At 58.8% G+C, this 23,976-nt stretch overlaps 1 protein-coding gene across 1 annotated transcript; it reads right to left on the bottom strand.

The window, feature by feature from the left end:
- Nucleotides 1–52: 52 nt before the first annotated feature.
- Nucleotides 53–23,202, bottom strand: LOC136296394 (semaphorin-3D-like). The gene is made up of 18 exons (XM_066195460.1): nucleotides 23,085–23,202; nucleotides 11,206–11,409; nucleotides 6,495–6,655; nucleotides 5,748–5,810; nucleotides 5,405–5,524; nucleotides 4,984–5,086; nucleotides 4,749–4,877; nucleotides 4,292–4,437; nucleotides 3,948–4,062; nucleotides 3,733–3,802; nucleotides 3,231–3,375; nucleotides 2,932–3,154; nucleotides 2,723–2,811; nucleotides 2,178–2,219; nucleotides 1,749–1,906; nucleotides 1,459–1,523; nucleotides 1,146–1,276; nucleotides 53–1,062 (listed from the first exon to the last, which is right to left on the bottom strand). The coding sequence occupies exons 2-18, from the start codon at nucleotides 11,327–11,329 to the stop codon at nucleotides 649–651; spliced, it is 2,298 nt and encodes a 765-aa protein (XP_066051557.1). The 5' UTR covers nucleotides 11,330–11,409; nucleotides 23,085–23,202; the 3' UTR covers nucleotides 53–648.
- Nucleotides 23,203–23,976: the final 774 nt, after the last annotated feature.

A 23,976-nucleotide genomic window follows, 5' to 3' on the forward strand; every position in this document is an offset into this window, starting at 1 on the left:
ATTTTTACTTGTGTTTCATGTCATTTTTTAAAAAAATAATAAATTGTAAGTTGGTATAACTGCCTGTTGCTTCTCTTTTTTTTTTCCCAGTAAAATAAATGTCAAAATGCAAAAAGGAAAGTGGTGTCGTTCAAAGTGGGTTGGAGCTGGGCTGGGCATGAGCATTTCTGCACACGTGGAGCCCAGGCTCAGCCAGGAACTGTGTCCTGCTGCTTCCAGCAGCACCTGGGCTCCATCCACACCTCGGCAGCCAGCCAGGTGAGCATCCTGCCGCCTCCAGAGGGAACGGAGGCATCACACGGCTGGCGCTGCCTGGGCTGGGTGCTGCGGGAGTCAGGGAACCATTGGGACAGCTGGCCCTTGCCCCTCCCTGCCCTCTATTGTTGCTGCTGATCATCGGTCAGGGCCAGGGGAAAACAAAGAAAATAAATATTCTGCGGGTAAATAGCTTCGAGTCTCGGAGAGCCGGCGTGGGCTGGCCCTGCCCCGGTGCCCGGGGGCGTGGAGAGGCCGCGGGGCTTGAGGTAGTAACAGCGAGGCGGTTGTGCCCGGGAAGGCGAGAGGTGTCCCGGCGCTGGTGCCGACGTGCGAGGAGGGCCCTGGAGAGACCGGGGAGGGAGCCGCGGCAGCCCCGGCTCCCCCTGCCCCTCACAGGCGCTGCGGCTGCCTCCGCACCCGGCCGTTCCTGCTCTCCGGGGACGGATGCTGCCACTTATGCCAGGCTCGCTGCCGCTGGCGCTCCTGGAGCCGCAGGGCATGGCAGTAGGCGTCCAGGCTGGAGCCCGGTGCCCCCAGGGCCCGCGGGAAGCCCCTGGAGCTCGGGTGCAGGTCAGTCCGGGGCCGGGGGCCGTGGTGGGTCCCTCCCGGCTCGATCTCCTTGCTCCGTTTGTACGGTGGCTGCTCCGTGGCCTCGTGCCTGATGACCCGGAGGCTGTACCGGCTGAGGAGCCGGGAGAAGGAGCGCTCCACCGCCTGGCACTCGTAGGTGCCCACGTCCTCCCTCGCCAGCTGGCGGATCAGCAGCCCTTGCTCCAGCACCAAGAAATGTCCGTTGTTCCGGACCTGGGGCAAAAACAGAGCTCGTGGGTCAGTCCCTGGGGACAAAGCCAGCCCTGCTCCTCGTCCCTGCCGCCCTGGCCCCGTACCTCGCTCGGGGCCGTCTCCTCGCCGCGCCGCACCAGCCATCGGATCGTGATCTGCGGGGAGCGCGCCAGGCACTCGAGGAAGGTCGAGTTCTTCTCCACCCCAAAAACCACCTTCTCCACGGCAGCAGTCCCTGTGCAGGGGAGGGGGGAGAACCCGGAGTGGGGGCTCTGTGACCAGAGGGAGGGAGAGAGGGCAGCGGGGAGCAGCCAGTCCGCCGCGGGGGCGCTGGTTTCCTAGCGCGGTGCCTCCCGCCCTCCCGGGCACGGCGCTCCCTGGGCACAGCCGGCTGTCCCTACCGGAGCTGGTGCTCACCCTCTGCCGTGTCCTGGCACTGGCTGAGCGGGTCGGCTTTCAGCACGTCCTGGCAGCGGGCACGCCTGTGGGAGAGCAGAGAGGGCTGTGGCTGTCCCACCCCAGGCTGGGGGATCCCTCTGTGGCAAAGCCTCGAGAAGGGGGACCAGGAAAGGGTGGGGGGCAGGCAGGCAGAGTGGCAGGAGAAGTTTGGCTGATGGGTAAAGCTGCGGGGCTGCCGCTTGCCCTTCCCTGCTTTGAACAGCATCGCCTTGCAGGGGGATGCGGGGCTGGCGCGGGCACACACTCACCTCTTCTCGGTGAGCAGGTGTGGGGCGCAGGTCTTGCTGTCCCAGGTGCAGTAGGGGTCCCTGGCCAGGCAGCAGTCGGTGCAGGTTTTGCCGTAGAGCTCGCAGCGGTACAGGGAGAGCCGGAGCAGCCCGTGGGTGCTGCTCACAAACAGCTCCTGCTGCTCGGGCGAGAGGGACAGTGGCTGTCAGCACCCACGGCTGGAGACCGGGGCTGGCAGGGAACAGAGCCCCTGCCCCGTGCTGGGATGGGGACACTGGGGGGCAGCAGGACTGCAAGACAGAGCCTGCCACCCCCTTAATGCCCTGGCAGGATCTCATTCCCTAGATGTGCACCCCCTGGGGCCAAGAGACCCGGCAGAGTGGCTGGGACCAGCTGGCCTCTATCCGTGTCCCTGGACTGCTTTGGGGAGAATCAGAAGGGACACTCACCCGCTTTGGTGATAACTTCATGTCCAGGATGGGAGAAGGTACCTGCAAGGGAAACAAGAGGGTGCTGTAACTACGTTAGTGCCCCAGCTTAGCCAGTAGCATTGTGTCCCCAGGGATTACAGGATGCCAGGAGCCTGGGCCAGGTCCCTGGTCACAGCTCCACCTGCTTGCTCCATGCAAGGAGCCTGGGCCCTGGGCTAGCCCTGCTTGGCGTGAGCAGCCCAGGACAGCTCTGCCCAGCAGCCCTGCTTTGGAACCTGGGCTCAGCCCTCCCGTTTCAGTGTGGGCTCCAAAGTGCAGCCCGCATGCTGCCTCAGGGACTGGATGGCAATCTGGAAGATGACTTGACTCCAGTCCCGCTGGCACCCCTCTGCGCTTTTCTGATGCCCAGGGCAGGTGGGAGCCTCCAGCAGTGAGGTGAGAACCTCCCTGAGAGGGGCCAGTGCCTTCCTGCAGAGCCTGCAGGAGGGTGCCACGGCCACGGGAGGCTGTGTGGTCCAACCACCTCACTTCAGCCCCCGCGGTGCCACTCCGGCTGCCTGTACCTTCGTGACGCTGATCTCCTCCAGGCTGATCACCTCGGGGCCCTGGTTCACCCCGCCGGCCAGGGCCACCTTCAGGACTTTGCCGTCATCTGTGAAGGCAGCGGGAGGAGGAGCTGTCAGGGTCGGGAGCCCCCCGGGCTGGCGGGACCAGAGTGCCACACAAGCTGCCCCGTGGTGGCAGCGTTCCCTGAGCTGGGGCGAGCTCCCACCTGTGCCGAGGAAGAGCACGTCGTACTCCCGGCTCGGCGTGTCCAGCCGGTGCACCAGCAGCCGCTGCAGCCGGTACGGCACATTGACCCGGACCAGCACGGGCTGCCCGCCCTGCGGGTACACGGGCTCCCACATCAGCTGGTGGCTGCGCATGAAGCTGATCAGCTCGTCGGGGAAGTCCTTGGTGGACTGCAGGAGGGGGTCGTACGTCTCACTGGGGCACTGTGTGACACAGGGGCTGCATTAGGGCCAGACCAGCCTGTCCCTCTCCCTCTCCAGCTGCTCCCCATTCCCTCACCGTGCCGGGGCGGGGGTAGGGGACACGTCCCTTGTATTCTACCCAGCGGTAGTCGAATCCTTCCTTGTGTGCGAAGGGGCCGCTGAAGGCAGCTCTCACGGCAGCCATGGAGTAGATGCAGACGGCAGAGCCACTGAAGACACCACTGCCGTGAAGCACAGGGCTCTCAGTGCCCCGGCTGCTCCACGGGGATCAGCTGTATGCACACCCACCCCCTGAGGCCACGCTGTCCCCTGTCAGCCCTGGAGGCACGCACAGCACCCCGGGGGTGACAGGAATCCCTCTGACACAGCCGGTCCAGCCTGGGGATCACTGACTGTGCAGATGCCGAAACTGCGGTTTTATCGATGCGCTGGTGAACCAGCAGCAGGGAAAGCAGGGGAAGCTGGTGGCCCTTCCTCGGCCAGCTGGGTGCTGGTCCTGCCCTTCTCCCCACCGAGCTCCCTGGGGAGCAGCACTGGTTGGGCTGTCCCACACGGGGGCTGATGAGGGTCCTGCTCACCTGGAGACTGTGAAGAGCCCAAAGACAAGGGGGTTCTGGGGGTCCCGGGTGCGCAGGAGGAAAACGTCCTCTGCAAAGAGAGGGGTGGGGGTTAGGCACCCCAGAGCTGGAGCATCAGTCCAGAGGATGCAGGTGGGCACCCCGGGGCCGTGCTGGAGGGAGCAGCCATGGTGGAGCTGCATTTCCCCCGGCTGCAGACAGGGCTGGGCACTCACCCAGTTGGTCAAAGTGTGTCTCAGTGCCCTGAGGCCCAGGGATGGAGCACACCAGGCGGGCCTTCAGAAACGTGCTCCAGCGGTTGATGAGGCTGCGCTTCCCTCCAACATCGTTCTGCCAGGCACCAAGAGCCAGGATCAGTCCAGCCTCTCTGAGTCTCCTCCACTGCTGTGCCCTCCTCAATCCCACAGAGGGACGCCCCCAGCCCTGAGCCTTCTGCCCTGTGGCAGGTGTGCAGTGACACCCTCACATTCCTCTGCTTGGGATGCTCCTTGGTCCAGAGCAGGTAAAAGCCCACCTGGTGGGGACAACTGGCCAGAAGGTGCTGGCCTTGGCAACTGACCTTACAGACCCTGGCCACCCTGGCATGGATGTGCCGCCACTCCCACTGCCCAGCTTCCATAGCCGTTTCACGGAAGAAGATGTAGACTTTATCATCGTGGGGGTTGTAGGTGTCGGGGATGGCGTAAGCGCCAACAAACGCGGGCTCTGCAGGGGGAAGGAGCAGCACAACGTGGCCCTGTGCCCTGATCCCACCCTGTGGTACTGCCCTGAAAGCCCCGGGGAAGAGTGTGAGGCGCTGAGGGGACACAGGGCCCACGGAGACCTGGTTACCCAGGAGGCAGAAAACCATTCCAAGTACTCAGGCTATGGAACATGTGCTGGAGCATGGGGCCCACCAGGGGCTTCATCAGTGCTTCCCCCAGCAAGGAGAGAGGGCCCAGACCAGAGCTCTGGCCCCAGCCTCTCCCCAGCTGGAAGGAGAGGCCCCCATTCCCCACAGGTCCCCCTGCTCCTACCGTGTAGCCAGTGGTCCTGGTTCTGCTCCGTGCGGATGTAGCTCTGCTCGGCCCCATGGACCCAGGTCCGGAAGAAGGCAGCGCTGCTGCCCATGAAGTCACTGGAAGTGCCTGAATACAGCTCCCCACCTGCAGGGACAGGGGGCTGTGGGTGGGAAGCAACACCTCCCAGCACAGATTATTCCCAACACTCCCTCTCCCAACGGGATCCTCTCTGCTCCTCACTCACTCTTACCAATGAGGAGTCCTGTGAACGGTTCGTGGGGGCTGTACGGGCATCGTCCTCGCCCCGACTCCAAGGACTGTGTCACCAATTGCATGCGGGGAGCCCTGGCACCCTGCCAGAGCCAAGGGGGAGATGTCAGCCCAAGGGGAGTCTGGGAACAAGCTGGAACTTAGGGGAAGGGGTGGGAAGGAGGTTGGTGTGTCTGTGATGAGTGAGTTCCTTGAGGAGGATGCCAGAATCTGGTCCCATCCCCATTGGGACACCCTGACACTCCCAAACCAGAGCTGCTCTCTCCATGTGAATGCCAGGAACTGCACCAGGCTGGCCACCCCCCAAGGCTGTGGGGCTCCCTCTCCCCCTGCTCCCAGGGAGAGGGGTCCCTTGGCACCTTCTGCCAAGGGGAATCCAGACTGTCCAGGGTGCCCCTCACCTTCCCCCTGGCTCCCAGCTGGATGAAGGCACAGACGGGCTGGTAGGAGCCGGTGCCACAGGCGAACACGTGGCTCTGGTTGAAGGGCTGGAGGAGGCGGATGAAGTTGGCACACTCGGTCTGCGCAGGGGAGATGTTTGTCAGGCCTGAGCTGTGGCGGCTGCTGGGGGTGTGGAGCCTGGCCAGGCCCTGTCCTAGCAGCTGTTCAGCTGGGCTCAGCTCCGGCTGGCTCCACATCGGCATTCCAGGCAGACCCCCAGGCTCCCCTTTGGGGTGATGGGGTTGTTTAATAGCAGTGGTGAGCTGCCGAAGGCGATGGGTGGGGGCTGCCAGCCCTACTTACCTCCACGTTCTTCCCTGCCAGCTGGCAGTGCTCCACCTGCTCCCTGGGGGCCGGCCAGAAAATCTGAAACACAAAGACCCTGCAGATGCAGCCCCTGCTCTCCTCGGCCTCCCGTGGCACCAGTGGGAACAGGCTCAGCCAACAGGCGCTGCCAGGCTCAGGTGCACGGCGAGGACCTGGGGTTGCTGTGGCACAGGTCTGACGCCCCCCTAGGTTCCCAGTGGGCAGCCTGCCAAATCAACTCAGAGTGAACCTGGCCTGGGGACAAAGCCTGGACATGCTGTGGCCCACCCAGGAGGTGGGCAGGCTCTCCTGGATCCCAGCCTGTGGGAACACCAGGCTGCAGCACCATAATGAGATTTTCTTTTGTTGGGCTCCGGTCGTGCCCCCGGCCAGCAGGATGCCTTGGGATGACGTTAGCGGACTCGCTGCTGGAGCTCTTGAGGCAGCAGCAGGGACTAGGTGTGAGAGCAGGGCTCCGGGCACTGCCTGCAGTCCACCCAGGTCACATCTCCTGGCCAAGCCACCCTGTCCCTCTGGCGCCAGCCCTTCCCAGCAGGGCTCAGCTCCACCAGGGATGGGCTGACCCCACTGATTGAGACATCCTGGTGTAAATGTGTCCCCAGTGAGGTTAGAACAGCCCAGTTCAGAGCACATCCACACCCATGCCCTGGCGCTGGGACAAGGAGTAGTTCTCAGGGAGGAAGAGGCCAGCCTGGCCAGGGCCACCATCCTCCCAGCACTGACCTTCTCAGGCTCTCTGCTGGGATGGTCCAGATGGAGAAGGAAGATATGGTTTTTTGCTCCCACCATCAGCCAGCCCCTGTCTTCATCCAACAAGAGAGCTTGGAATTCCATCCCATCCCCTAAGGCCAGCAGCAGGCGAGAGCTGTTTGATTTCAGCAGATCTGAGGAGCACAAACAAGGTGGGAGAAAGAGAAACACATCCAGAGGCCCCATGCCTCCCTCTCTGGGGCAGCTCTGGTTACCTATTCTTGCTCCAAGGGTACACGATATTCCTGCCTCTGCCTTGGCAAAACCCACCACCCTTGGTGCCCCTGAGCTCGTCATGGTGCCTAGCTGAGAGAGAGTCACTCATACAGAGAGCAGAACTGCGCTGACCTTGCCCTGGCTGGGCTGGTTTGCAGGCACAGGGCAGGACAGACGTTCAGCCCCAGTAGCTCAGAGTGCTCAGCTTCCAGCCTGCCTTCCAGAGGAACTCCCGGAGCCCCAAAGCCTCTGCACCCTGAAACCACGGGCAGAGGATGGAGCAGAGAGGTGACTTGCTTGCTGTGATTCCTGGCATGTTTTCCCAGGGCTTCAGAACAAGAGAGTCTTCATAAAAAAAGTTTTTGCTCTTTACTGGAGCAAAGCATCCCTCCAAGGAAAGGCTGTATGGAAAAAGAGCCAACACAACCTGCTCTGAACACCCTCTGCACCCACCCCTAAGCCCCCGAGTCTGCGAAGTGGCTGCTGGGCTCTACCCCACTCACAGAGTCAGGCAGATGGACGGATGCACTGGGACTGACCCTCGGAAGGGAAGTCCCCATCTGTGCCACCCCAACCCAGCACTGCACATTTCCCACTCTGTGTCCTGAGGCACAGCCTAAACCCAGCATTAGACTGGCTCAGGGAAAGATCCAAGGGTGCCATAGGCCCGATGCCCTCCTTTGGGAGTGAGACAGGACAGTGGGAAAGGCTCTGCTGTTCTGGTTGTGGCTCCTCCCCTGCAGCAGCCGTGGTGGCTCGCCTTGCCCTTCCGGCACAGTTGTGGCCATGTGGGTGTGTGAGGAGGACAATGAGCTGTTGTGTCTTAGTTAAAATTCCAGAAACAACATTCCTGGGGCCAGCGTTGGTCCGTGATGTGCCAGGTTTGGGGGCTGTGTGTGCGGGTCCCCCAGTTCAGCCAGAGTGACGGCCCCACCGACACCGGACCGCAGCAGCTGCCAGCCCCCAGCCCCTGCTCCCAGGGATCAAACCAGCATTGAGCCAGTCCTTGGAGCTCCCAGAAGTCATAACACATCTCTTGCCTCTCTAAAAGTGACAGGACACGGCTGGGGATAGAGGACTGCCTACTCTGGCAAGGTTTCTCCATGGTGTAGTGCAGGGTAATGAGCAAAAGCAGGGCCATGGGAGGGGGAGATGGAGATGGGTTGCACTGGATGGGGGCTGAATGGAGGTGGAATGTGGTTGGAAACCCAGGGGAACCTGTAAGACCTGGGCTGAAAGTCTGCCCAAAATCACTGGGAGTGAAGCAGCGTGTCAGGAGCAGAGGGAAGGAGGTGATCAAGGGAAGCCCATGCTGGCCAGGCGGATGCAGGGGGGATGGGAGTGTGGGTGGACGTGCGGCCCCAGGTGCAGGTGGGGTGGACGTGGGCACAGGCACGGCTCCTTCCAGAGGGAACCGGCTGACCCGGGAGGTTGTCTCACTTCCTTCCACTCCTTTTCCAGGGCAGAGAGGAAGCGAGGCCAGAGCCTGTGGGCTGGAGACACCACTGACATCCTCTGGTCCCTGCTGGGATGGGCAGTCCACAGGTCCCTGCCCAGATCCAGCAGCCAGGCTGGCTCCCAGCTAGCGCTTCCATCTCCTCTGCTCCAGGGAGCTCCCGTTACAGCGGGGACACAAATCCTCCTCTGGCAGCAGCAGCTCCAAGCCACACCAGGGAGCTCCTGGCTCTCCTCCTGCTTCCACAAAAACTTCCACAGCCCCACTGCACTCCCCACCTTCCCTTCGGTGCCCAAGGGCTGTCCTCCGGGGAGCAGAGATCCAGGGCAGAAGGCTTCCAAGCCGTTTCCCTCCAGCAGAATGGGATTAACAGCTGAATTCCTGTCCCTTCCTGCGGGCCATTGTCCCTGCTGGATCTCCAACAGGGTGCGGTGCATGGTTCACCCTCCTGCGTCTGCCAACACTCCCAGGACCTGCCTGATCTGGGGGAAATGTCAGGCAGGGCTCTGGGGAGGGGAAAGGCTCATCGGGTACATTAGTGTAATCAAGAGGTTATTGGGTATTGTATTAATGGGTACAAGACTGGTCCTAGTGAATGTCACTTGTCAGTCGCCGTCCGACCTGCAGCAGCCCTCTCTGAGGACAGGGTCAGGCAGGGTGGTGGAAGAGCCCTCTCTGCTGCCTCTGGCAGAATGTGGGAGAACCTTGGAAGGACTCACTGCCCTGCACTCGCACCGTCTGGAAAGGTAACGACCAGGAGGGCCTGAGCCTGACCCCGTGGCTCTGCTCGCTCAGCAGGTGACACTGAGTGCAGGATCCAGACCCAGGGAGTTGCTACACAAAAACCAGCTTCTTCTCACCCTCAGGTCATTAGATCCAAACCTGACGTTGGAGACAGGGAAGCAGGGAGGGTCTGCAGCGGCCGTGTCATGGCTATGGGTGAGAAACATCCTCTCCTTTGTGTTCACTATCTCCCAAGGCCGTGGTGTTTGTCTATTGCTGGGACCACTGTAAGCGCCTTGTCCCATCCATCACCTCTGCCGGCCCCTCAGCCACACCGTCCTCTGTGCAGGGCGACCCCAAACTTCCTGGGGTCACAGCCCGGCTGTGCCGGAGGGCTGCCCTCTCCCCTTCCCCCTCACCAGCCCACGGAGGAGATCCCTGGAGCCCAGGGGAAGCTTGGTGCTAAATCGGGCTCTGGCCCCTCACTGCTCTTGGCTGATAAGGGACGTGCCGGGGCAGCCCTCGGTGTGACAACCAGAGCCCCGTGACCTCCCCGTGTTCCGGAGCACTTGCTGTGTGGCGGTGGCCTCTGAGTCCCGCCTGGCCGCGGATCAAAGGCTGGCACAGGACTCGTTTGCCAGTTCCCGGGATATTCCCGCAGGAGGAGCTGGCAGGCGGGCTGTGGTTTCACTGCCGCGCAGCCTGGGGAAAGAGAGGCTGAGCTCGGCAGCGCTGGGGCTGACCCAGGCTGACCCGGCCGAGCCCAGGCTGCCCCTGTGTGCTATTATAATCCTCCTCCTCACCTCCTCGGCAGGGTGGGAGCCGCTGCTGTTGTTCCTGGCCCCGTGCCCTGTGCCCCATCCTTCCTGTGCTCTCCCGGCCCTCGCTGCTGTCATTTCCTTCCCTCGACCCTGCTTACTGACGTCTTCTCCCCGCCACACCGAGGGCTCTGCCTGCCACCCCCATGCTGGGATCTGAGGGCGAGGCTGATCCCGTGGATGGTCTCTCAAAGGCCTCCTTTTATTTATTTTTTTTTTCCCCCTAGGAGTTTTTAAACCTAAACTTCTCAAGGCGTTGTGTTCTTGAACCCGCCCCGTGCTGCCCACGAGTCACATCTCTTTGCCATTGTTCACTTCGTCCTTGAGCCCTCCTGATGCTGGGAGCTTCCTCTTCTGCCTCTGCCCAAGGTTCGAGGGCTGTTGGCATGCCTGGCCCCGGGACACTGTGGGGCTTTGAGGTCAGCAGTCCCCTTTCTCTCCAGCTGCCCCAGCAGCCCCGTCTGCCTCCCCTGGCTCCAAGAAAAGGCAGAGCTGAGCTGTTTGTGAGCTGGGCTATCGGCAGGGCCATCTCCTCACACAGATATCCTGCACCCCTGCGAGGTCCAGCCCTCTCCAGCCACTAATGGGGGGCATCTTTCACAGGGACATCCGTGTCCCTGCCATCCTCCCAAGAAACTTGCTGTTTTTCACATAGGAGAAACTGAAAGCAGCTCAATAGGCCACATCCCCACTGCGGGGTTCAAGGCAGGGTGAGAAGCTGCCAGGCTGGCAGGGTTCTGTTCCAGCTGCTCAGGCCATTCCCCTGTAGACTTTCTCTAGGTATTCCCTTTCCACATTTCTCTGGGCTGAGCTTTGTGCTACCTGTCAGTCTGGCCTTGCTGCACCTTCTGGTCGCCAAAGTAATCCCCCCTCTGCATCAGGCCTGCTTCCCCTGAAGAACTCATCATCTAAACAGAGACAGCTGCAGGGGGGAAGGGAGAAGTGCAGCAGGGAGGTCTTCTGCACAGGGAGTCGGTCTCTCCTAGCAGAAGAGGAGGATCAAAAGCAGAAGGGCTGAGCTGGGGTAGGACTGTGCTGGTGGGAGGCAGAGGAAGAGGCTGGTGAGATTGTCCTGGGGCTCAGTGTCCCTGTGTGCTGTAGGCAGGGGACATTCCCCAGGGGTACCCAGTTCAGCCCCAGCCCAGGACACACCAAGAGAGATCCACAGTTAGTCTGAGCACAGACGGTGAAGGACACATCCCCTCTGGTCCCAGTGTTCTGCTGGATCAGGGCAGGGCATACTCTGCTCAGCCTCCTTTTCCTATGGCAGCAGCACTGCCGCAGCATCCTCAGGGACTGTGCTCGCAGCTGCACCCCTGAAACATCCTGGGGGCCCGTAGTGTGGAGAGTACAGCCACGACCACGGGGCTGCCTGTCTCCCCAAGCCCTGAGCACCCTTTTTCTCCCTGCAGGGTGCTCTCTGCACCCTCAGCCCTCCCAGGCAAGGTGCAGACCCCGAGGAACCCCTTACCTTTGTAGGTGAGGCGAAGGCGTGGGGCGTGCTGCTTCCATGCCCTGCTGCTGCCCAGCTGCTGCAGGAGGAGGCAGAGCAGGAGGGTGACAAGGGGCAGGCAGTGGCCAGGTGCAGCCCACATGTTGGCACGGGGCAGTGGGCAGGCTCTGCTCGCCCTCACAGCACCATGGTCCGGCACCGAGGGGCCACCTCCAACGCCAGCTGCAAGCAGAGAAGGGGGAAAGCTGCAGCTGTGTTCACGGGTCCAGCATGGGCACTGGGAAGGCAGCTGTGCCTGGGACACCCTCTGACCTTCCACCCCCCTGGGAGCTCCAGCACATTCCTTGTCCAGGGATTTGACAGGCTAGCTATTCCAGCCTGCCCCGGGGAGGTGTGCAGGGTGATGGCAGCATGGCCATATCTTGTGGTACCTGGGAGCACTGGGATTTGGGCATCCTGGAGGTGACTGACATGAGGGCAGCAGTACACCCTCCAATGGGCTCTCAGAGCTTGGGCATCCTCTGCTCAGTGTCTGCTCAGACCCCAGTGCTTGGCAGAGCCTGGTGAAGGATCCCTAATATTCATCTGTTCTCAGCTTGGGGTTAAATCTCATCCCTGTCTCTGAAAGGGGAATTGATGTTTTGGAACACCCTCCATAAATGCCGTTTTTGTGATCCCCCCAATATAACCCTGTGCATGACACATCTCTGGCTGGGATCTCTGCAAATTCCTGGTCACCACAGAGGTCTCTGAGGCCACCAGGATCCGCTGGCTCCAGGCTGCTGTGGATTGGAAGGGCTCTTTAACACATACCCCCTCTCTGGAGGTGTACAGGGGTTCACAGCCCCTCCCAGGAGCAGGCCTTGCCTGCCAGTTCTAACCAGTTAATCCAGGCTACTTAGATGCTTTTTCTCCACTTAATAAAAAACCTGCTCCCTACATGGCAGCTCTGAGTAACTCCCCCTCTTGCTGCATATTAACTTCTTCCAGTCCCATGACTGAAAGATTTAAAATGAGCCTTTTGGCTCATCCCTGGCCAGAGGCTCTTGGCACAAGGAGCAGGGGATTCCTGCCATCCCAGTAATGGGCTGTGGGAGGGATGGTGGAACCAAGTCTTTCCAACTGCCTTGCACAAGAAGGAGAGCTCGGCTCTGCCTAGGGAGGAGGTTTTTGGCTTTCTCTCACTCCCAGCAGCAAGCTGTGGTTGGGCTGGGGTGCAGCCCCTCAGGCTGGGGTGTAGCTCCTTTCTTGTCCCTTCCCTGACTTCACTACTGCCTGGATCTGACTCTGGTCAGCACGACCTGCTGCTGCTCCAGGTCCTTCCCCTGCACCAGGAGACCTGGCACCACGCTGGGACACGGATGTGACCTCAGGGTGGTGGCTGTGCTGTGCTCTGTCTCCCTTTAGTCTGGGGCTGCTCTCTCCACCCAGCCAGCCCTTCCTGGGCACTTTCCCACATGTCAACCATTGCCTGGGGAGGGGAAAAAAACACCCCATAAGCACGATGGCTTTAGCCAGGTTCAAACTGCTCCTAGACTGTGAAGAGGTTCTCTGTTAGGAACCCATCAACCACATGGGGATTCACAGGCAGCGCCGCCCTTGCTCCCACAAACACCTCCCCAGCAGGCAGCAATGGCAAGCTGCATCTCAGCTCTTCCTTTGCCCAGCACCCACAGTGCTCTCCCAGAGCTCTCCTGTGGACTCACAGCCATGCCCTGAGCGAGCACTGCTGTCCCAAGGGTCAGCACAAGCCGGGGCTTGGATTTGACGGGGATTTTTTTTCTTTTCCTTTGCCGAAGTGTGTTGTGTTGCTGCAGGACTTGGGAAAACGCTGTGCTCTAATTGAAGGTTTCTATAAATGGAGCCGGGTCTGTGCTAGGTTAACTTTGGGCTAAGGCAGACTTGGAGGAATCTTTCATGACCCAGGGGATGGCAGGGCAGGCTGGCCTTCTGCAGATGGCAGGGAGGGCACTGCTGCTGCCTCAGGACACGTTCACACACGGTGAACTTTTGGGACAGGCATGCGCTCCCGTGCGCATCTCGCTTTAGCCAGCACCCCGTCTCCTGCCCTGGGAATGCCAAAGGCAGCAGGAGCCACATCCATGCCCAGGAGGACCCCACAGTCCTGGCAGAGCTGGGCACAGGCATAGGAAAGCAAGGGCTTTGCAGCAGATAAGGAAAGAAAAAAGCTGCCAGCAGATAATGTCCAGCAAAAAACTGGATGACTTCCAGTTTACTGGAAAGGATTACTTCCCATGGGTGCGATCCTTACATGAATATTTAGGGGCTCCCTCCCATCGTGCCCAGGCAGTGGTGAGGCACATCCAACTCCTGACACCCGGCTAAAATCCTAGCACAGCCCCCTGAGCCCCTTGTGCCCGCAGCCCCTGGCACAAGACATCCCTGGCCGTGCCAGTCACCTCGGGGACACAGGCAAACGGATCTGCTGGAGGTGAGGGGCTCGGCAGAGTTTACACAGAGAGGGGGAGCTCGGGTACCTGATGGATGGAAACAAGCTGGGAATGCTGAATCCAGAGTTAAATTAAACACTCCCGACAGCTTTAAATAATCAACCGTCCAGAGCTGCAACTCTTTTCATCTCAGTTTGGAGAGGGAAGTGCTGATGAGGGTGGGCTGCCTAGAGAAGGGGAGGCGTGGGGTTAACATTTCATACTCCAGGCACCACAGGATCCACAGGAGAGGACTTGGGGGATGACAGCCTTGTTTTGGGGGGCTGGCAGTCACCAGGAGTGCCAGGCATAGGTGGGACAGGAGATGACACCACAGTGCTGGGCTGAGTCTGCCAGCAGTCCACCGGGTGCCCTGGTCCCAGTGGCTTCCTTGTGCCCTCCCTCCCTGTGCCCTCCCTCCCTCCCTCCCTCCCTCCCTCCCTCCCCTTCTACTGGAGAACTGAAGAAGTGACAGAATCACAGAATGGTTTGGGTTGGAAGGGACCTTAAAGATCATCTTATTCCAGATGACCACAGGCAGGGGGGATGCCCCCCACTGGGTCAGGTTGCTCAGAGTTCATCCAATCTGGTTGTGAACACTTCCAGGAATGGGGCATCCACCACTTCTCCGGGCAGCCTGTGCCAGGGCCTCACCACCTTCCCAGTAAAGAATTTTTCTTAACGTCTTAATTTAAATTTCCCCTCTTTAAGTTAAAAACCATTTCCCTCTTGTTCTATCTGGCTGTGTAGAAAGTCACTCTCCCTCATTTTTATGAGTTCCCTTTAATTACTGTAAGGCTGCATTGAGTTCTTCACAGAACAGACCAGCAGGCCTGAGGTTCCGGGCTGCCACTCAAAATCCCCTGGAAAGCCTTGCCAGAGAGCGAGCAGCCCGGAGAAAAGACCCTTCTGTTCGAGACGTGGGTGCAGGAGGGAATCATTTATCCATGAAAGCACCAATTTCCTCCTGACAACTCCTTTGTGTTGCAACGCCGGGAATAGTTTAAACCAGCCCAAATTTCAGAGGGGGAAGGGCCCTGGCAGCGGGTTTATCAGGCTGTAGATTATGCCTGAGAGGGAAGAGCGTGCTGAGCTCAGCTCCCCAGCGATCCCGCGGCACGAACAGCGGCGGCCGGGTTGCCATGTGCTCCGCTAATTTCACAGCCCCGATTGTGTCCCGGATAATCCCCACGCGCCGCTGACAGCCTGTTGCCTTCTCCAGTTACACGGCAGGGCTGGCTGGGGCCGAAACGCTGGTCCCCAACAGCTGGGCGACCTCAAGGGAGAGGAGCGGGGGGAGGAGAGGCGCTGCGCCCCTTGTCAGCATCCACCCGTAGGGATCATCCCCACGAGGGGACAGAAGTGCTGGGAGAACTCGCAGTGAGAGGGGGGAGCCTCACGGAGCCATGGGGCTGGTGCTTCCCAAGGTTCCCAAGCACCCAAGCCCTGGCTTCCAGACCTGAGCCCCGCGCCTCTGAGACTGTCCCGCCTCTCCCAGCAGGAGCCCTGGCGCGAGTGGTTCCCTCTCTGCCACTTTTGGGAGCTGGGACAACGGAGTCACACCCCGGCAAGGGAACTGAGGGGCAAAGGCAGGGCAGGAGGTGCAGTGGACTCAGCCCGGGTGCCCATCCTGCACACACCTCTGCGGTGAGCTGGGTGCCCGCCACATGCTCTGTGCCCTGGGAATGTGGAGCCACGCGTGAGCGGAGCGTGCACAGCCGGAGCTGCTGGCCCCGCGCCCCGGCGAGCCCCCCTGCCCGCAGCTGTCCCTCTTCCGAAATGACCGCCTGCCCCCTCCCTGCCCGCGCAGGAACAGAGCCCTCCCTGCTCAGCCCGGGGCTCAGGTTGTCCCTCTCCATCCCGTGTGGATGATGGATACCCTGGCAGCTGCAGGGAGAGGCAGCTGTCGACTCTCTCCAGTGGAAGGACAAAGGCACAAGGGTGAGCCCTCCCTGCCTTCCCGCTGAGTCGCCAGGCTGGGGCAGAGCCGACCCCTGAGGGAGTCTGTGGTGCTGAGTGATTTGTGGGAGGAGGACGTGATGGTCCCGCTCCATGACATCAAAGCTGGGACAGCAAAACCGAGTGCCAGAGCTTGGGTGGCATTGGGGCACCACGGCGTGCCCTGGCAAGTGTCGGGGTCCCCGTCACACCTTCAGTGGCAAGGTCACACGTGCCCACGGCGACGCACAGAGACCGAGGGGAGCGGATTTTTGGAGGGGCTGGACGAAGGAGTTGTCGGGCAGCAGCAGAAGGCTGAGGCTGCTCCAGGTGTCTCTGCCATCACACAGCCAGGGGCCAGCAGGATCCTGTCCAGCAGGGACATCTCCCCCACTGCAGCCTCCAGAGATACAAGTCCCCTGGCTGCAGTTAGCCCCACACCACCCTTCCTTGCCAGAAAACTCTGCTGGAGCGTGCCAAGCACCACGGGTGGGGATGAAGGCCCCCAGCGGCCACTGGCACACCGCAGACCCTTGGGATGTCACCTCTGCCAGGCAGGGGCTCCTCGCTCAGGGGTGCTGGGTGACAATGGCAATGAGACAGGGACAGCCCTGGGAGCTGGGTGTTATCAGAGGGACTTTGCTGCCTGTGGTGGCACCTCAGAGCAAGAGCACAGCATTTCCTCTAACAATGTTTGTCTCCCTGGAGTTACAGTAGCTCCAGGCACGCTCCAGCCGGGACCACATCCTCTGAAAGCAAATGGGGAATTGCCAAGCCTGAGGTTGGCCAGGGTATTAATAACTGTTTATGAAGGGATAAGGAGCTGGCTTCCCTTAACATCCTGCTAATCCCTTTCTTGAGAGGCTGCTGGCTCAGTCCCTACCTTTCCCTTGCCATTGAGAGGTGAAGACTGATCTGGCCTGGCTCTTGGGCATCTGGCTGGGAAGATGGCCCAGCAGAGGGCTTGTCTCAGGGCACAGTGACAGGCACAGTGAAGGGCTGGATCAGCCCCTGCTTTCAGCCCCTGCAGGACTTTTAGGTGTTCCTGAATGTGCTGCTGGAATGGGAACCCCACTGTTCCTCTTCCTAATTTGCCCCAAGGGCATCCAGCCCCAGGCAGGCAGCAAATCCAGTGTGCAGAGAAAGCTGAATGGAGACACAGAATTTCCTGCACCTTGCAGGTCTGCTCCCACCTAAAATGCTGTCAGAGCACAGGCAGCTTCCAGCACAGAGAAGTGCCAATCCTGTTGCCCACCCCAGGGCTTCTGGAGTGGGCAAACCGCACTGGGACACCAGTGGGAATTGGCAAATTCACAGAGGATTGGGTTCCTCCATGGACAAAGCAGAGCTGGGACAAGGGTGGGTTAACTTGGTGTATTAAACTCTGGGCTGACTCGGCATACTGAATTCCCAATTTGCCTTCTAGTGCAATTGAGGAGCTTAAATTTCTTTCACAGAATAACAGAATTGTTGCGGTTGGAAGGGACCTCTGGAGATCATCCAGTCCACCCCACGTGTCAAGGCAAGATCACCTGGACCAGGTCACACAGTCTAGGTGGGTTTGGAATGTCTCCAGAGAGGGAAACTCCACAACACAACACCGTGGGGAGCTGTTGCAGTACTCCACTACCCTTGACGTAAAGAAGTTATTTCTCATGTTGAGGTGAAACTTCCTGTGTTTTGCTGCATGGCCTCCTCATCCTGTTGCTGAGCACCACTGAAGAGTCTGGCACCATCCTCTTGGCACCCACCTTTGAGATATTTATATGCAGTAATGAGATTCCCTCTCAGTCTTCTCTAGACTAAACAGGCCCAGCTCCTGCAGTCTCTCCTCAGAAGAGACACTTCATGATTGGAGGGGGCTCGCCATGCTTTGATGCTGTGTTGAAGTACCCAAATAAGGCAGAGAAGAGGCTGTGTACTGCCTGCTGAACTGCCAGGCCAGGTCCCCAAAGCCTCGGGGGTCCCCAGAGGCAGCACTGAATTCCTCAGAGCCATTTATACTCCAGTGCTGAAACCCACTCTTGTCACCTGTCTGCCACATGGCCTGACACTCGGCACAGCCCAGGGGAGGCTCGGGAGCCCTGCCCCACACAGGAGTTGCTCTCTGGGCTTCAGATTTTCCAGGCTCAGCCTGGGTGAATCCCACATGCTAAAACCTGGCAGGGGCTCCAAGGCCAGGAATCAGCATGGACTGCAGCAAGGGGCAGGTTTGCCCATGCTCCTTGCCATGGGCTGGCTGTAAATCCTCTGCTGGGAGGAGGAGGAGGACTGAGTGGCACCAGGAGTTTTCAATACAGACCTCTCCAGCCCTGGGTCACCAGCTGGACCCCAGTGTCCCAGGCTGCTGCTCCTTTGGTGGCCTCTGGAAAAGAGGTGCTGGGTTTGGCTGTGGTCCTGGTGGAACCCCTGCAAAGAATTCCTGCAGAGACTCAAGGGCTGGGAGGGACAGCTCCATCCCCAGGGGTGTCTCCAGGGAGAGCTAGCCCTGGGAAAAAGAGTTTCTGTTCCCTGGGCAGGCTGCAGCCTTTCCCAGCACTCCCAAGACAGCACTGATTGCTTCCTGAAGTGTAGGAGATATTGAGGTACACAGGACAGAGGGTACTGTGGATTTAATTAGCATGGTCAGTTTGATAACCAAGATGCCTTGGCAAGAACAAACAGAGCTTTGAAGACTACAAGAAAATTGGGTCAAGGTTGGCGACAGGAAAAGAAGATTGAACCAACTTCTGCAAGTAAGAGACGTTGTAAAATGTATACATTTGCCTGTGTGATGCTTAACCTAATCATTGTATTAAAAAATTACTTGCCTTCCTAGAATGGTATATAAGCATTTGGAAACCACAGTAAAAAACGAATTCTGTTCACCAGTCTTCCCATCTCTCTGAATCGTCAATACTGAAGGTGCCAAGGCTTCCTGCAGCAAACCCTCAGGACCTGCAACATTGATTTTCTTCATTCACTTTGGGATTATTGCTTCCCACCTCCAAACTTACTGGGCAGGGATGCTCAGCACCTCTCAGAGAGCTTTTAGCTTTGCCGCATCTCCTCATTCCAGGCAGGAGCTGGGGCGGTGAAACACCTGCTCTGCTGCTCAGTGACCCGGCTCATGAGCCACTTCACCACTGCCAGCCAGCGACACGGCTGCCGGTCGCACTCCCGGGGCCACTGGCTGTCGCAGCTGGGGCCACCCGCCTCCCGTGACCCTTGAAAGCTCTGCAGTGTTTTCTTTTCATCAGCGGGAGCCCTGCTCCCGGCGCTCCTGGCCGCTGTGCTAATTGGCACAGGCTGGGGAGGCGTGGGGGCTCCGCCGGAGAAAGTATTTTAACGAGGACGGAAGGTGTCTGACCTGTTATCTGCTTCTTCTCAGAGCCTTTTGGCTGGGCTCCTCGGGAATTACAGCCTGGATTGCCGGGTTTGGTCCCTGGCTCGCAAGCCTCGGAGCCCGGCAGAGCCCCAGGCTCCGGCAGCCTCCCGGACGGGCCGTGCCGGGCTCCCGGAGCCCTGCCAGCCCACCCCAGCATCTCGCAGTGGCCTGGGGAGCCGCCTGCACCAAGGCTGCAGCTTCTGTGCCGGGATTTCCCAGGGTCAGTGTCCGGCAGAGACGCTAGGATGGAGCCCGGGCCGTTCACCCCGGCCGGCTCTTCCCAGGTCACCGTTCCCGGGAGACGCCGGGTGGGCTCCGGGCGGAGCTGACGGTGCAGGGCGGCTGGAGGGGCTGGGACAGGGCAGGCGCTGGGCAGCTGTCACAGCCTTGGCGTGGGGGAACCGGGGCAGCCGCAGCAGGATGCTCCAAAGCACACGGCTCCCCTGCTTTCTGTCATTTCCCTGCCCTGCAACACAGGGAGAAGCCAGCCCAGAGCACGGACACAAGTGGGGCTATCCCCTCCCAGCACGGCTCCTGTGCCAGTATCTCCAGAGGGCCAGAAGCACCAAGTACCACGTCCTCCTGCCCAATCCCTATCTCATGGGAAGGCCTCTCTGCCCCCATGGACTCATCTGCACAGGGTTCCACCGTGGAAGGTCACTGTGGCCGTCATTACTCTCGTGAGGAGCTGAGGCACAGATGGACTAAGGGACCTGCTCACCGCCAAATAGGAAGCACCGCAGGGCAGGGATTGACCCCAAGTGTCTCATCTTCCCCCAAAGAGCAGCTCATCCTCCCAGAGCACAGAGCAGCTCAGCACTGAGCCTGATTCCATCCACGTGGCTTCGGCACACGGTGGCAGACCCGGAACCATGTCACCACCCTCCTGCGTGGGAAGACCAGTTCTCCCCTCAGAGGACAAGCAAAGGACAGGTTGAAACTGAAAGCCCTTGTTTTCCTTTTCACAGTACAAAGAGCTTGGGCCAAGTTAGCTGACATCAGTGGTCTCCTCCTAGAAAAGGGGGAAATAGATCTGGACCCGACGGTGGGAGAAGCAGGGGAGTTCCTGCTCACAATAAATGGCAGCTCGCCAGCACACGAGAGCAGAACAATAACCCCACATGTCTGAGTGCTTGTGAACGGTGTAGGTCCAGGGAAACCAGATCCTGCTCAGGCTCCCAAGTCAATGCTAGCTGATGCTAGCAACAATTGTGCTCCATGCCATGCCATGCCATGCCATGTCATGCATGGTGGAGAGGGGTTGTGCTGGTCTGGAGCACATGTATGGCATGCCTGCTGGTACAGTGGAGCAGCAGGGAGATCGGGAAAGGCTGAGCATGGACATGGCAGAGCCCAAATGTCTGGTAGTGACTACACTGGGGAATAATAAAGGCTTATCTCTGCCAGGAGTGTAGGGTGCTCCCTTCTGTGTACCACAGAACGTCTGTCAGTCATGGCATCTACCTGCAAGGAGATGCTGGGGGTTTATGGCTGTGATTTGGGATAATCTATTCTTAAGGGAGGGAGAAAGACTACTAGGTCTCCTGTACTGTGAGTCCAGCCCTGTCACTTACACAGGTCATTTCACCATGTTGTGCTTCAGTTTCCCCAGGTAAAAAGTGCTGGAGAAGGTACAGCCAGTTCCTGTGAGCAGGGCAGGAGCAGGGAGGCACCAGGTGATTTGCAAGGACCAGAGGGGACCAAAGATGGAAACCCAGTCCAAAGCAGGTAGCACTGTTTTCATCCTCTCTCCCTGTTCCCACTCCCCTCTTTGCTCCCTGCTCCAAGCAATGGGGAGCAAGATCCCCTGATCTGACCTCCTCCAAATGGGGGGCTCCTCAAAAAGGACAGGTGAGGCTGGGTGTGCCCCCTATTCCCCATCCAAAAGCCGTTCCTGGCTGCCCCCGGGCCAGGAGGTGGCAGCTGATTGATCTCGGTGTCTCTGCGGGTTTGTAACCACGTCAGTGAGTGCCTGTAAGGATCTAATTGCCCTGTGCTCTCTGAACCACCTCTCGCTGTAATCCCAGACGGAGCGGGGAGAGACAAGGCTTGGAGGAAGAGGCAGCTCGAAGGGTCTGGGAGCCAAAATTTACAATAAATCTTCACGCTTGCTGTAAACAGCCCCTGAGAGGGTGTCACAGGAGCACGGCAGAGAGCGAGGCAGCAGAACCCCCATCTGGAACCTCTGCCAGCCCTCCCAGCTCAAGCTAGGTTTGGCAAAGAGCAAGAGCTGCCAAGGACCCCAGACTTGGCTCCAGCTCCCTGTCCTGGAGCTGGATGCTGCTGGCAGCACCACAGCCTGGGCATCACCTCTTGTCCAACCAGATGAGGCGGCTCAGACTGTGGCAGGCGCTCTCCAGCCTCCGTGCACAGGCATGATGGTATTTGGGAAAACATCTCACATCCTTGGGGGCTTCCTGTTTAACTCTCAGCCTAAGGAACTGCAGCAAACCCTGTTTTACACGCTTGTGGAATTCAGTGAGATTAGATTAGGGGTAAATTCTTCCCATATTTCTTATAAGGCTGATATCTCTGCCCTGGCTCTCAGATTGACTTCCCCATCCCCAGCTCATTAATCACTGGGGTGTTTGTGTCTCTGTCATTTTCAATACCGTTAACTCAGCAGGAGTAATCTATCTGTTCCAGCAGCCCATCGTGTCAAGCCGATGACCCTTCAGGGCTGCCTGACCCCCTCCCTTTGAAGGCAGAGGAGGGAGTGGCCAGCAGAAAGCTGGGACACGCTCCACTTGGTGAAGAGGAAGCTCCCCATGGCCTGTGCTGGGGCGCGTGGCCGGAATGTGTGAGGGACGGCCGCAGTTCTGGGGCCAGATCTCCTGCAGCACTTCCCCCCTTCCCCTGGGCACACGGCTGCAGAAAAAAAAATGTCGCTTTTCAGTTTAGCAGGATTTTCCTGACAGTGCTCAGCAGCTGGATCAATGCAGTGGTTCTTCAAAGGCAATAAACTTCTTAACTGAGGGCAGGCTCACTGGAGCTGATTTCCATTGAGCAATGCATCCCATGGCCTGGCTGCCTTCTAGGGCTGCCACACACCCAGGAGCTCTGATTCATGCCAAGGGTGGTCTTGTTTCAAGGACAGAAAGAAATAAAGAAAACTCTTTGTCTTAATTTAAGTTCTTTAGGGGTTTTGTTATTTGTTTCTGGACATAAACAACCATTCAGCCTTCTTCCTCCCTCGCCCTGAAACACCCACCCATCACTCTCAGGACACTCAAGCGTGCAAGGCTCCCAGCTCCCAGCCATCCATACCCAAGATCTGTGATGCTTCCAAGCAGAAGGATCATTAGTTAAGGGACTCTTTTGGAGAGCACTCAGCATTTCTCAGGCTCTGTTTCTTTTCTGCCTGCTATATCATTTGACCCGAGTTCCTGAGAGCTGAGGCATTGCAGAGGGGGTTGAAGAAACACAATTTCCCTGTCCCAACAGATTTTACAAAGCCCAAGTAGAGGACAATTCTCTCACTGATCAGGGAGGCTGGTTTTTTTCTCCTTAGATCAAGAATGTCACAACTGTTTTGGAGGCAAATGATTGATTTTTATCTGGTGAGGAAAGAGAAATCTGACCAAGTTATCTCTGAGCAGTGGCAAAGCCCCCAGCATGGGCTAGTGACAATTAAACCTCAGCAGCAAAGCAGAGCACTGAAGCTGAGAAACCCCAGAAAAACCAGCTCTGGAAGCAGCTTCAGCATAGTAAAAAAGCACAAAACCTCCTGGGACCCAAATTACAGCATCAAAAGATACAACACTAACATAGAAGATGGTGGCAGGGGATTGGAAAGAGGTAATCTTTAGGGACCCTTCCAACTCAAACCACTCCATGATTCTGTAAAGGTTGGCAGAGCTTTTCATGGCGTGCTAGGGCAAACAGAGAGGCAGAGTGAGCTCTGCTTTCCCTACAGGGGCTGGGATAAGACCAGTCACTCATGAGTTACTCTGCACGAAGCTGTAAAACATAATGAGGCTGACAGCGAAAGCAGATGAACTCAAGACTGATTAACCCCGGCTCAGCCTCCCGGGCTGAGCTGCTCCCACTGGGAATGCTGCCCCAGCCAGCTCTCACCAAAGCCCCGAGCAGCCCGGGCTGCCCAAGCTTAGGAATAATTAAACCCATCGCTCATTACTCACCGTCCAGCGGGATCCCAGCGGCGATGCCCACCCTGCCGCCAGTCCAGCGCCTCCAGTGTCTTCTCCCAGTGAAGTCAGAGCACCTGGAGGCTGGAGGCGGCAGGAGGAGCCGGAGGTGGGGAGGACAGCCGGGGGCAGCCCCTCATTCCGGCTGCGGGAATCCTCCGTCTGGTCCGTCCCCTCCATGCGCACACCGCAATTGCCATCTAGCGGTGTGGGATTGGTGTGGCCGGAGCTGTTAGGCTTCCTTGGACTCACAGGGAAATATTCATTCCATCCCTGCAGCTCGAGGCCCACCTCATAGAGGCGGACAGGAAAGCATCGGATGCAGCGCTCCTGTTGTGGACTGGGAAGCCAAAGAGCAGCGCGGTGGATGGGAGAGGCTCGTTGACACAGGGTTAGAAAGGAAAGCTCTGGTCCACGAGCAGCTCCAGCAAAATGTGGTGGAAAGGCAAATCTGGGAAGATAATAGGCTCCAATGCACAAGCACAGTGCAGCAGGACCAGACACAGATATCCAAGGACCTGATGTATTAACTATATATTTCCCCTTGAATCCTGTGTTCAGCTTTTGGGCCCCTCACTACAAGAGGGGCTGGAGAATGTCCAGAGAAGGGCAATGGAGCTGGGAGCAGAGTCTGATGAGAAGGGGTTGGGACAACTTTTCTCTCAGCCTGGAGAAAAGGGGGTACAAGGAGTCCTTACTGCTCTCTACAACTCCCTGGCAGCAGGTTGGAGCTGGAGGAGAGAGGTTCAGGCTCTTCCCCCAGGCAACAAATGTGTTGTGGTTTAATCAGGATAAGAGGACAGAACAAGAGGAAATGGCCTCAAGTTTTGCCAGAGAAGGTTTAGATGTGATATTATGAAAAATTTCTTCACTGAAAGGATTGTCA

The sequence above is a fragment of the Chamaea fasciata genome, unplaced genomic scaffold, assembly GCF_029207755.1.
Source record: "Chamaea fasciata isolate MVZ Bird 193981 ecotype frontalis unplaced genomic scaffold, bChaFas1.0.hap1 SCAF_13, whole genome shotgun sequence".
Taxonomy (NCBI): Eukaryota; Metazoa; Chordata; class Aves; order Passeriformes; family Sylviidae; genus Chamaea; species Chamaea fasciata.

Excerpts from the sequence above, each read along its gene's own strand:
- LOC136296394 (XM_066195460.1), bottom strand. The coding sequence starts at position 11,329 with ATGTGGGCTGCACCTGGCCACTGCCTGCCCCTTGTCACCCTCCTGCTC. Across the intron at positions 4,063-4,291 it reads GGGTGGCCAGGGTCTGTAAG|AACGATGTTGGAGGGAAGCG; the intron begins GTCAGTTGCCAA and ends GGTGCCTGGCAG. Across the intron at positions 1,063-1,145 it reads AGGAGACGGCCCCGAGCGAG|GTCCGGAACAACGGACATTT; the intron begins GTACGGGGCCAG and ends TTTTTGCCCCAG.